Source organism: Miniopterus schreibersii, assembly GCF_964146895.1.
Source record: "Miniopterus schreibersii genome assembly, chromosome: 12".
Classification (NCBI taxonomy): domain Eukaryota; kingdom Metazoa; phylum Chordata; class Mammalia; order Chiroptera; family Miniopteridae; genus Miniopterus; species Miniopterus schreibersii.
Window position 1 is genome coordinate 2,435,326 of NC_138112.1, and position 13,957 is coordinate 2,449,282.

Genomic DNA, 13,957 nt, shown 5'->3' on the forward strand with positions numbered 1-13,957 from the left:
CCTGGCTGCATCTCTGATTATATTCATCAGAACAAATATATTACAGTAAAAGCTTTTAAATAAAATAAATACCCAACAACAGGGGAATAATTAAAATATATGATGTTATAGTCACATTATATATGTAATCCTTAAAAGTACAGATTTTGAAGAACTTTTTAAGTAACAGGGAGAAATGCCCAAGATGTAATGCTAAGTTTAAAAAAGGAGAGAATATAAAATTATATCTTGATCTAAAACATATATACATTTTACATGTTTACAGCTGTGGCCAAGTAACAAGCATCATCTCACCATCTGCCTAGAACAAGCAACAATAAAAGCAGGATAAAATACAAAAGAAAGAAGGCATTGGAAGGAAAAGCTAGGAACCATATGACTTCACTCATATGTGGGATATGAAACTGAAACTTGTGGACACAAACAGCGGTGTGGTGGCTGCCAGAGGGAAAGAGGTGGGGGATTAAAGGGGCCTAATATATGGTGACAGAAGATGATTTGACTTTGGGTGGTGGGCACACAGTGTAATATACAGATACTGTAACATAGAAACCCCCACTTGAAACCTGTATGATCCTATTAACCAGTGTCACCTCAATAAATTAAAAAAGAAAGGCACTGGAGGGCAACTAGACAACCAAGACTTGAGAGGAAGCCAAGATTCCAGAGAGAAGGAGATTACACGGATGTAAGCCCCCTATTAGCTGTGCTAAACTGTGGGTTTCAAGGCAGTTTCAACAGGCTGCAGATTCTGAGGTATCATGATGACCAATCCGTAAGGGGCCAAAAAGCCTGGAGAAAGGAGAGCAGAGAATTAGGTTTAAACTTTGCCTACAATTTTCACTAGGAGTTACTGCTAATCCCTGAACTGTGCACATGGAGTTAGGCTCTGATGAGCCAGGCAGAAGGCAGCCACCGAGGAGCTGAACAGACTTTGGCTATCTTGCCAGGCTGGAGAACCACAGTCAGAGTTAACAGGTATGGCCTTTAAAATACTACGTTCAATAAAAGAGGGTGGAGAATTTTTATTAGAAAGCAGATCAATACATTTCTGAAAAAATCACATGGAAATTCTAGAGCCTAAAAACAGATCTGGAAATGCAAATTCAACAGAGGGGTTTAGAGCAGATTAGAAACTACCAAAGAGATTAGGGGCTTGGCATATAGCAGGAACTGCTCCAATTAAAGACAGGAAAAAAGAGGAGAGCACTGAAATGAGCACAACACCTATGTCAGGAACGGTGCGAAGTCAAGCATTCAGGTCGTTAGTGTTGCAGCAAGAGAGAAAGAGAGACTATACTACTCAGTCTATTTTAAGAAATAGTGGCCTAGAATTTTCTAAAACATTAAAAACATCAAATCACAAAATCAAAAAGTCTACAAACCTTAAGAAGAATAATTATAAAGAAAACTATAGGACATCTGTAATATTTTAAACAAAAATAAAATTTAAAAAAAAAAGGAGGGAAAAAAAACCCCACAAAAAACTACATAGAGGCATTACAATAAATCTGCTGGGATCTGCCCGGCCGGCCGTGGCTCGCCTAGGATCCAGGCGATCAGGGTTCGATTCCCGGTCAGGGAACACGCCTGGGTTGCGGGCTGCAGCCGATCAATGACTCTCTCATCATTGATGTTTCTATCTCTCTCCCTCTCCTTTCCTCTCCCTTAAGTCAATAAAGATATATTAAAAAAAAACAACAAAAAACTGCTGGGGTCCAAAGACAAAGAGGTCCAGAAAAGAAACAGTACGTTGAAAAGAGCAAATTTAAGCCTGGGAGCTAATTTTTCAACAGACACAATGGAAGCCAGATGGTAGTGCAATGTTATTTTTAAAGTGCTAAAAGAAAATAACTCCAGTCCAATACTACACTCAGTAAAAAAAGTCTTTAAAAATTTTTAAAGTGAAATAGAAGGTATTTTCTGTCAAACAAAACCTGGGAGAATTCACTGATGGAAGACACCTACGCTCATCCACGCCCACACCTGCACAGTATGTGTCTGTCTCGCCAAAAGAAGTTTTCTGGGCAGAAGGAAAAGGTTCTGGATGGAAGTGTGCAAAGCAGTAAGACTTGAGGAGTTCTAGGGAATAACGTGGGAAATTTAAATGTCCAGAAAGTGTTAAGAGCACACTCTAATGAGTGAAGGGTGTGTGATGGAATTCTCTTTTAATCTTTTAATAGGATAGCTATTAAAAGAAGAACTGAAGGGGCAAAATGCTATAATAAAAGTACTTTCACAAAGTAGAGAAATGAACAAAGAAAATACAGGGAAAAGCGTAGAAACAAATATTCCAATTATTGTAAGAAAAAACGCTAGACTGGACTTAAGGGGGAAAAGTATATACTGTTTATAAGAAATACACCTTTAAATGTAAGAACACAGAAAAACTGAAAGTAAAAGGATGGTAAGAGATCATGCAAACACCAACTAAGAGAGCCGATGTAGCTATTTTAATATAGGACAAAGCAGACTTCAAAGGTAGGCAAGAAGTAGAGTAAAGCGGATAATAAAACAATTATTTAGTATCAATAATTCTAAATTGCTTTTTTTTTTTTTTTACTGCTTCACATGTTTTATTTTGTCATACATTCTTCTAGAACCGGGTTCATTCTTCCAGCTTTGTAGAAAAATAGATGTTCCAGCCACCGTTTACTTAACTGTCTAGTCTTTTTTTTTTTTTTTTTTAATATATCTTTATTGGTTTCAGGGAGAGGAAAGAAGAGGGAGAGAGAGAGATAAAACATCAATGATGACAGAGTCATTGATCGAGCCCGCAACCTGGGCATGTGCCCTGACCGGGAATCGAACCCTGATTGCCTGGATCCTAGGTTGATGCTCAACCGCTGAGCCACACCCGGCCGGGCTAACTGTCTAGTCTTTAAGATCAATCAGTATGTTCCCTGGAAAGATGAATAAGTCTCCTAACTCATTTTCTTAAAATTCTTTAAGACAAATAACCTTTTTTTCACTCCCAAAGCACAGTATTTCAACAGCAGCAGCCAACATGGGGTTTTAGCAGCTTAACTTTACCCCCTAAATAAAGCTTTGTATAAACCAGTGATTTTACTACAAAAACACTATCCTTGAAAGAAAGGAGTAGCAATCTGACATCAATGCAAAACTTGGAATGATTATGTCATAAACATGGCACTCACAAAAGGTAGCTTATGAGAACATTCCACTCAAGAAGTGGTTACTTTTCTGTCCCTCCTTTACACGGTCAAAAAAACCCAAACAACAAAAAAAACACTTCCTTTAAAAATTCCCCTTAAATTTAGTCACATATAAATACAAATGCACAGAACTAATAGGAAGAGAGACCCACAGTTATAGGGGAGAATTTAACACACTCCTCTTAGTATCTGGCAGAACATGTAGGTTAAAAAATTAGGAAGGAGATAGAAGATTTGAATGCAATTAGCAAACTTGACCTCGCTAACATCTATACAATGCTATGCCTAACAGCTGCAGAATTCACATTCTTATGAAATGACGGTGGGATGTATCACTGAAATTTACTATAAACTAGTCAATAAAAAAGGTCTCGACAAATGTCAGAAATTAAAGTACAGACTACGATTTCTGACCATACTGGAATGAAGCAAGAAAGCAGTAACAGAAGGATAACTGGAAAATCAATGTTTGGAAATCAGGCAATAACATAAATGATGAATTAAAGAAGAAATCACAAAAAGCAAGAGCATGTATTTTGAAGTGAACAATAATGAAAATATGACATGTCAAAATGTGTGTCCTCACAAAATTCATATGTTGAAGCCGTCATCCCCAGTGTGACTGTATTTGGAGACTGGGCCTCAGAGGAAGTAATTAAGACTGGATAAGGTCATAAGCATGGGGCACCGATTCAACAGGATTGCTGTCCTTATAAGAGGAGACACCAGTAAAAAAAGAGAGACACCAGAGACCTTGCTGTTGCTCTCTGTACTTCTCCCTGTGGACAGGCGGCGAGAACACAGCAAGAAGGTTATGAAAGCCTGGGAGCCAGGAAGATTCCTCACCAGAAACCAGCTGTGCCAATACTCTGACCTTGAATCATGCTTCTCAAGTGCCCCCCAGACATTTTCCAGACAGACAGGATGTTAGGCTACAATTATGTCCCAATAAAATTTAAAAGACAGATATGACACAAAGTATCTTCTCTGACCATAACAGGATGAAGTTGGAAATCAGTAACAACAAAATTAAAAACTAACAAAATTATGGAAATTAAACAATACACTTTTAAACAACCATCTGATAAAAGAAGAAATTACAAGAGAAATTAGAAAATATTTAGAGGTGAATGAAAACGAAAACATACCAAAACTTATGGGATGCAGTCAAAGTAGTGCTAAGGGGTAAATTTACAGCTGTAAATGCTTACATTGAAAAACAGGAACAAGCCTGGCCAGAGTGGCTCAGTGGCTGAGCATCGACCTAGGATCCAGCAGATTGAGGTTCAATTCTCAGTTAGGGCACATGCTCAGGTTGTGGGCTCGATCCCCAGTGGGGGGGCGTGCAGGAGGCAGCCAATCGATGACTCTCATCATTGATGTTTCTATCTCTCTCTCCCTCTCTCTCTCTCCCTCTCCTTTCCTCTCTCTGAAATCAAGAAAGATGTATCCAAAAAACAAAAAGGAACAATCTGCCCTGGCCAGTGTTGTTCAGTGGCTGCGCACCAAAGGGTCACCAGTTCGGTTCCTAGTCAAGGGCACAAACCTGGGTTGCAGGTTTGATCCTGGGGCAGATGTAGGAGGCAACCAATCTATGTGTCTCTCTCACATCAATGTTTCTCTCTCTCCCCTTCCCTCTCCTCCACTCTCTCTAAAAATCAATGGGAAAAATATACTCGGGTGAGGATTAACAAAACAAACAAACAAACAAACAAACAAACAAACAGGAGCGATCTCAAATCAACAACCTAACTAATTGAAAAAAACTGTGGTATTGGCATAAGGACAGATGAAACAAAATAAAATAGAAAGCCTAGAAATGAACCCTCACATAAATGATCAAATGATTTTTGTCAAGGGTGCTAAGATTTTTAATGAAGAAAGGGCAGTCTTTTCAACAAATGGTGCTGGGAAAACTGGATATCCACATGCACAAGAATGAAACACCACATACAAAATTAACTCAAAAAGAAATCAAGAACCTAAGTGTAAGACCTAAAACTAAACTCGGAAATGACATCAAAGGCACAAGTAACAAAAGAAAAAAATAGACATACTGGACTTTATGAAAATTTTAAAATTTTGTGCATCAAGAACTAAAATGGCAACCCACAGAATGGGAGAAAATATCTGCAAATCATATATATGATAAGGAATTAATATCCAGAATATGAAGAAAACTTCTAAAATTCAACACAAACAATTTGATTTAAAAATGGGCAAAGGCCTTAAATAGACATTTCTTTAAAGAAGGTATATGAATGACCAATAAGCACATGAAAAAATGCTCAACATAACTAATCATCAGGGAAATGCAAAACAAAACTACCAGGAGATACCACACTTCACACCCATTAGGATGGCTACTATAAAAAACAAAACAAAACAAAACAAACAACAGAAAACAAAAAGTGGTGAAAATTTGGAGAAATTGGAACCTTTGTGCACCATTGGTGGAGATGTAGAATAGTACAACTGCTGTGAAAACCAGTATAATGGTGCCTCAAAAAATTAAAAATAGAATTAACATATGATCCAGCAATTCAACTTCTGGGTATATACCCCAAAGAACTGAAAGCAGGGTCTTAGAGAGATAATTACTCACCCATTTCACAGCAGCATCACTTACGACAGCTAAAACAAAGAGGACCCAAGTGCCCACTGGGGAATGGATAAGCAAGATGCAGCCTACACATACAATGGAACATTATTCAGCCTTTGAAGGGGAGAGTATTGCCAGGCGGGCGTGGCTCAGCGACTGAGCGTCAGCCTAGGATCCGGGAGATCAAGGTCTGATTCCCAGTCAGGGCACGTGCCCAGGTTGGGGGCTCCATCCCCAGTCGGGGGCGTGCAGGAGGCAGCCGATCAATGACTCTCTCATCACTGATGTTTCTATCTCTCTCCCTCTCCTTTCCTCTCTCTGAAATCAACAAAGATATGTTTTTAAAAAATAAAATAATAAAATTAAATAAATAAATAAATAAATAAATAAAATAAAATGGAGCGTGTTCTTCAATATGTTACAACATGACAAATCGTGAAGACATTCTCCTGCGTGAAGTAAGCTAGTCACCAAAAGACAAATACTGTATGATTCTATTTACATTAGGTATTTAAAGTAGTCAAAATCACAAAGACAAAAAGTGTAATGGTGGTTGTCAGGGACTGGGGGGAGGGGAAAATGAGGAGTTATTGTTTAATAAGTATAGAGTTTTACAAAATGAAGAGAGTTATGAAGATGGATGGTGGTGATGGTTGCACAATGTGAAGTATTTAATTAATACCACTAAACTGTATACTTATAAGTGAGTAAGATGAAAAAATTTAATGCCATGTGTACTTTACCACAAAAAAAGCATATACCTAAGAATTAAGAATTAAAATTAAAAATAAGAAGAAAATAATTTTTTAATATGTTTTTATTGATTTCAGAGAGAGGAAGGGAGAGGGAGAGATAGAAACTGAATGATGAGAGAAACTCACTGATCGGCTGCCTCCTACACAACCCCTACTGGGCATGTGCCCTGACCAGGAATCAAACTGTGACCTCCTGGTTCATTGGTCCATAGTCAACCACTGAGTCACGCTGGTTGGGCAAGAAAATACATATATTTATATTTTAATATACCTTTATTGATTTCAGAAAGAGGAAGTGAGAGGGAGAAAGAGAGAGAGAAACATCAGTGATGAGAGTCATTGATGGGGTGCCTCCTGCACGCCCCCTACTGGGGATCAAGCCCGTAACCCAGGCATATGCCTGACTGGGAATCAAACTGAGATCTCCTGCATCATAGGTTGATGCTCAACCGCTGAACCATGCTGGCCGGGCAAGAAAATAATTTTTTTTTTAATCAACAAAACCAAAATTGCTTCTTTGAAAAAAATTAATCAAGTTTATGAACCCCAGTAAGACTGCTTCTTTGAAAAAAATGGAATGGAATGGAACAGAAAAGAATGGAAAGAAACAGTCCAAAACATAAGAGAGGATCCTTTTTACATGGTGCAAATACAGATCAATTTTTATTTTCTTCCTTGTATTCCTCTGGGTTTTAATTTTCTATAAGTAAACTGTTTAGAAGGACCAACTCCACGGTACGATATACAGCTTTAGTAGACTCACCTGGCAGCCAGAGAATAAATGGCATTGGCAGATGCAGAAGGTTTGATTTTGGAGTGCTCACACTCTGGACCTGCTAATGGGCTGATATTCATGTTCTAGAAAGAAAAGTGTTGAAAAGGACCTTCTTAATACAGCTAAGTATCTCCTCTTACTTACAGACTACTGAAAAGAACAAGAACACAGACACAGACCCACTCTCAACACCACCTTCGGTTATTACACCTTACAGAAGCATAGCTGTCTTCAGGCTTTGAAAAAGCTCAATATAAGGACAGAGATATAAAATGAGCCAAGGAAATATGTACCTTTGTCTTAATTCTAGAAATACTTGAGAAAACTGGCTATCTACAGAAATATCATTTCTAGCTTTAAAAATCTTTCTCTCTCCATTGGTGCCACCAGAAAGTCAAACCTAATCTGCTCTCACTAATGAGATTGCCACTTACACCTAAGTTACCCTCCCCCTTCCCTTGCAGCCAAGAAATATGCAATTCATTTACTGGCCACAGCATTCCTCAACTTCACCCTTCCAATTCCATCTTTTCCTTAGATTTCTAACTATTTGCTGGTCAATTCTTGTTTCAATGGCTCATCTCAAATTCAACATGTCTCTAGTTAGCCAGGTTCAAAACCTCAAGGGTGTGAGAGAGAGAGATTTCCTGTCCCTTCTTGGCCCACTGACTGCTTTCAAACTTGACTGTGTCTTTGTTCCTTACCCTCTCCAAGCTCTACCTAATCTGGCTGCCCCCACGGCTCATAGACAGCTATCCTCCCTCCTGCTTACTGAGCACAGACTATATTATACCCCTTTGTTATTCCTCAAATAGATTCTCCCAAACTCACTTGCTTTCACTTTACCCTGGAATGGTCCCCCCCAGAATCAACATGGCTCACTCTCCCCGCTGCTCCGGGTTTTGCTCAGTGCCCCAATGCCCCTTTGTGCACTACTTTTCTCCACAGCACTCATTCATGTCCAACATCCTGTATGTTTACTAACTTATCTTCTTTATTTTCTTTCCTTCACGAGAATATGAACTTCGTGAGGGCAGGAATTTTTGTTGAGTGCACAAAAGAACGAATATACCTCTTCCACCACCAGTTCTTATCTCATGCTTATACAATGGACCCCAAACCTGTTTTGAATTTATTCTCTTATCCATCCATTCCACATACAATTATTAGAATAATCTCTTTATAATTTTTTAATGTTCTTATTGATATTAGAGAGAGGGGAAGGGAGGAGAGAGGGAGAAAGAGAGGGAGAGAAATATCGATTGGTCTCCTCCTGCATGCTCCCCAACCAGGACCCCAACTCATGCATGGGACCATGCTCAACCAACTGAGCCACACCACCAGCCAGTACTACAGTCATCTCATTAAATCATCATTTTGGTCATGTCACTCCACTAATTTAAAATGCTCCTCATTTCCTACCAAATAAATTCAAATTCTTTTGGGAGGGGCTATCCAAGGCCCTCTAACCTACTGCTAATGCCCTTTCCAGCCCCCTTTCCTACTTTGATACACAAAATTTCTGCTTTATTCCAACTACCTCTCATTCTATAATAAACCTTAAGCATTTCTGTCATTGCAGCTCTGATCTATCCTAGAACCGTACACGATTTGGAAAGAGTACTTCAAATTTAGAGGCTCCTCCTTCCACAAAGCCCTCAATGTTTCTCTCTCTGGAAATAATTTCTCCTTTCTCTAAAACTTAAGTGTTTTTTATTTATACTACTCAAGGTGCACACGCATGCATGTACACTGCATTTACAAACATGTCTTACCTGCTCTACAAAATATACATTGCTTCAGGGTAGGGATTATGTTTCATCATCTTTGAATCTTATATAAGACCTACCACAAAATGTTGACCCATTAAATGCTACCCACAAATATTTCTCTTTTTTTATCTTTTTAATCCTTACCAGAGGATATTTTTTTCCATTGAATTTTAGAGAGTGGGAGGGAGGAGAAAACAGAAAGAGAGAAAGAGAGGGAAACATCAATGTGAGAGAGACATATCCATTGGTTGCCTCCCACACAAGCCCCAACCAGGATCAGGAATCAAACCTGCAACCCAGGCACATGCCCTTGACCAGGAATCAAACCCGCGACCTTCAGTGCACAGGCCAACACTCTAACCACTGAGACACACTACCAGGGCCACAAATATTTCTTAGTAGGCTAAGTAATTTCAAAATCAGGACTCACCATGGAGGTATCCAGACTGAATGTGCTTCCGAGCCTAGGCACGTCTGCTCTGGGTTCCATTTGTGAGGGCAATGAAAATGGAAGTGAGTGCCGGTTGGTTACTTCTCTCCCTGTCCAGGGGTCACTAGGGCTTGGGGCGACTACTGGTACTCTGGGGACTGGCCGAGGCAGCCATGATTCCCCAAGGCGGCTAGAGGGGACAGGGGGCAGTTTGTCCCTGGATGAACAGTCGCCTGGTGTACAAGGCAAGGGGCGTCTCTGAGGCCGGGTTTCAGCTCCAACAGAATAAGGCCGGTCTGGAGGAGGTGGCGGTGGAAGATCTCTAAGTGTGGGAGGTATTGGTAATGGCTTGTCCTTATGAAGGGAGCCAGAAGCAGCCTGTGGAAGCATGATGGAAGCAAATCAATCAAAACCTACTAATCCCGCAACAAGGAATCAGAAAAGTGTAGGAATAGATCATGGGTACCTTAGAAGCAGCTCCAAGACCAGAAGCACTTGCGGGAATGGACACGCGTGGCTGCAGAAGGTCGAGTCGTGGTGGCACTGGGGGAAGGGAAGCTTGCGGGGCCGAGGAGAACGGAGAAGGAGGCCGCTCCACCTAATACAAAGAAAACTTCCTAATAGGTTATTCTGGTTTGGGAGGTGCATCTTTCAACTCCTCCTAAAGCTGCAGCTAGCAAGTACTATATGAACACTGACTGTAACTGCCATGGGTCATAGCACTTCCTGAATTATTTCCATTCACCATGAGAGGTCAATCTCAACCACAGAAACGTCATGCAGTTGCAAGCCACAGGCAAATGCATCTAGAAATGGCTCTGCACAAAAAGCTTCTTAGCTTACTTTTTTTTTTAAGTTACAAATTTCCACCTCTTCATCTTCAGAAAATAAAAAAAATTTTCAATATTAAAAACAGGAACCCATATAAAAAGGAGCAGACATTAACCTCTCAACACATCACCTGGGAAAATAATGTTTAAGGGCAGAACAAAGAAAGAGATCAAAGATGATATATTCTCTGTGGGGTGTTATGATAGGAAAAAAAGGGCTTCATAAGAGGAAGACAATCCCAATATCACTAAAAGGCATACCAAGTCCTTCTGAAGAAGGAAGTTATTTCTCTTCAGTAATTTAAAGGGATTAATATTTTCTGTCCATTTGTGTTCTGAAAATAAGGCGCCAAATTAGAAGAAACAATACATGTATAACCTTTTCCATTTCCTTGCCGAAACCATAGCAGGGTGATGAATAACGACAAGACTGTCCAAGCAGCCCAGCTGGGCGTGGCTCAGGGTTCAATTCCCAGTCAGGGCACATGCCCAGGTTGTGGGCTCCATCCCCAGTCGGGGGTATGCAGGAGGCAGCCGATCAGTGACTCTCTCATCGTTGATGTTTCTGTCTCTCTCCTCTCCCTTCCTCTCTCTGAAATCAATAAAGATATATATAAAGATTGTCCAAGTAACTGTCAAGAGATGGACAGTAAGCCATACAAAATGCTGTTTAGCACTGGCTTCCTCTACAGAGCAACACGGATGGGCAGAGGGGAGTAAGTGCCACAAGCACTTATGCAGATGGCACAAACCACCATCCCCACATGTGGCCCCACCGCCTTATGCTGGTGGCAAATGAGTCAAGAAATCCTCCTCACTAGCTGCGTTTTTAATCATGCTAAGAAAACGGGCCCCATGTCAAGGGAGCACGAACAACGCAGTATGAGCGGCTAAATACCTCGAGGGTTAAGAAAGTGAAAAGTTGCCTGGCCGGGTGTGGCTCAGCAGTTGAGCGTCGGCCTAGGATCCAGGCGATCGGGGTTCGATTCCCAGTCAGGGCACATGCCCGGGTTGCGGGCTCGATCAATGACTCTCTCATCATTGATGTTTCTACCTCTCTCTCTCTCCCCCTCTCCTTTCCTCCGTCTGAAATCAATAAAGATATATTAAAAAAAAAAAAAGTGAAAAGTTACTAGTGGAGCTAATTCTCACTTCATCATCAATTTCCAGTCAGTCGCTGCACCCTGTTAATTTTTCCATAAAGAACCTCGTATGTGTGTCTTCCTTTTCACTGACCTTATCAACCTTGGACCTGGTTTATTAAAACCGCCTTCCAGTGATTCTCCCAACTCCTAGTTTTTTTATCTCCCCCAATCCTTTTGTTCACCATTACCAGTTTGGCCATCCTTAATTACTCACTAGCTCAAAAACCATCCATCAATAACGCTCATTTTCCCACCACTCTTTTATTCTGGAATTCCTACCTCTCTGCCTTTGTTCAAATTGTTTTCCAATTTGAAAGGCCCTCTCTGCATATTTTGGTCCCTTCCAGCATCCCTCTCTCTCTCTGTCTCACTGCTAAAGTGCAGAGGGTTAAGCTAATAATATTCCTCAGTTCATGGCATCATATCATATCTGATCCCTACAACATTTGTTTATTTCAACTATCAAATAAAAGAAGAAAATCACAAATGGAGAAGAAATTATCAAAGAAATAAGACATTTCTAAGACCTAAGAGATGTCAATATCCATATAAAAAGGGCTCACTGCAGAGCTGGTCCAATGAAGGAAAAGTAACCCACAAGAAACCAACCAACCAAAAACACCCTTTAATTTTCAGGGAATCAAGGATAAACAAAATATCCTAAAAGCTTCTGGGGAGAGGAAAAGAGGGCACCAAATAGCAAAATTACCTTAGACACAAGAAGCCAAGTGAAGCTGTAACAATTTAGAGTTGAATTTTTTTCAACCTAGACTTCTACAACTAAGTCAGTTTGAGGGTTGAATAAAGGCATTTTAAGATATCAAACATCCCAAAAATTTTACCTCTCACATTTTCACAGAAAGCTATTTTGAGGACACATTTCACCCAAACAAGGAATTAAAGCAAAAAGAAGGAACACATGGGAGCCAAGACACAGGCACTCCCACACATAGGGGAGGCAAGAAGTCCCACGATGGCAGGCAGACCTCAGGGGGTCGCCCAGGTGGCAGCTGAAAGGTGGGAGGAGTCTGCATAGTAGTGCACTCTATTTTATGCCACCTACTAGAGTGACAGAGTTTACTTCACAGAAACTCATATTGGGCGAATTTTTGACAGCATGGTAAGACTTGGCAGGGATAGGTAAAAACTGAAAACTAAGGAAATAAAAGTAAAGCAATTAGCCCTGGCCAGTGTGGCTCAGTTGGTTGGAGCATCATTCCGTGCACGAAAGGGTCTCGGGTTCGGTTTCTGGTCAAGGCACATAACCAGGTTGCAGGTTTGATCCCTGGTCGGATACAGGAGGCAACCATCCACATACAGGAGGCAAACGACCCATGTTTCTTTCCTGAATCTGTTTCTCCCTCTGCCCCTCTCCCGTCCTCTCTCTAAGAAGTCAATAAAAGCATATCCTTGGGTGAGAATTAAATAACTAACTAAATATAAAGCAATTATCTCAAGAAAAGCAAAAGTAATTGTATTATAGTTGTTATATTATTTGGCACATTGGAGAGCACTCATTCAAACGCTGAATACCAATTTAGCCAAACAACATTCAGATAAATACAGCGGGAAGGCGTAGAGTGGAAAGGAGGGAGGTGGCAGGAGGTCTAAATCCATCTCTGCAACACCTGCAATGAACAGATAACTGACACTGAAGAACAAAGAGGAAGCAGTATAATCCTATGGTTAAGAAACAGTTTTCAGAACTGTTTTAGACCCTTTCGTGCACGGAATGATGCTCCAACCAACTGAGCCACACTGGCCAGGGCTAATTGCTTTATTTTTATTTCCTTAGTTTTCAGTTTGTACCTATCACTACCAAGTCTTACCATGTTGTCAAAAATTCGCCCAATATGAGTTTCTATGAAGTAAACTCTGTCACTCTAGTAGGTGAAAAATCTAAATGGGATGCAGAAAGGAGTTGGGGGGTAGAGGCAGGAAACCAATGTTTCTGTAAGCCTGCTAGCAATTCTTTGAAACTTTTTTAAACCTCTATGTGCATTCACCACTTGGAGTTTTTAAAAAGTAGATTCACTATATTAAAAACAAATGAAAATAAAACAAACAGCAGCAAAACAACAATCAAAGCTACCAGGATGTGACAAAAACAGGCATTTTCACAGTCTCATATACCTGTGGGAGTGATTTTAGGAAAAAAATTGGGGACAAATTTTAATATCTATCCAAAGTAAAATGTTTTTACTCAAATATTTTATTCATACCTTATACAAACTATAAAGTACAAAGAATAAAACACTACGCAGTACCTACCACTCAGCTAAGAAATGAAATACCACTGCCTTTGGGAAATCCCCATACGCCCCTCCCCTGATTATATCCCTCTGCTCCATCAGTTTAAATTTCCCCATTAAAGAAACTTTTATCCAGCAATTCCACTGCTGGAAACTTACCCTAAAATGAGACATGCAAAAGAATACCAATATGTATATAAGCCTGCAGACAATATGCATG

The 13,957-nt window shown here is 40.2% G+C and overlaps 1 protein-coding gene across 2 annotated transcripts in view; it reads right to left on the minus strand.

Annotated features, from left to right (window-relative positions):
- CBL (Cbl proto-oncogene) overlaps positions 1 to 13,957 on the minus strand; it is a gene marked incomplete at its 3' end in the record, with an annotated part of 112,573 nt that overhangs the window by 5,159 nt on the left and 93,457 nt on the right. For both annotated transcript variants that reach the window (XM_081154430.1, XM_081154429.1), the window contains exons 10-12: positions 9,977 to 10,108; positions 9,511 to 9,888; positions 7,297 to 7,391 (exon numbers count right to left, since the gene is read on the minus strand). In XM_081154430.1, the coding sequence (XP_081010556.1) occupies positions 7,297 to 7,391; positions 9,511 to 9,888; positions 9,977 to 10,108 (605 nt within the window). The remainder of the gene's footprint in view (positions 1 to 7,296; positions 7,392 to 9,510; positions 9,889 to 9,976; positions 10,109 to 13,957) is intronic.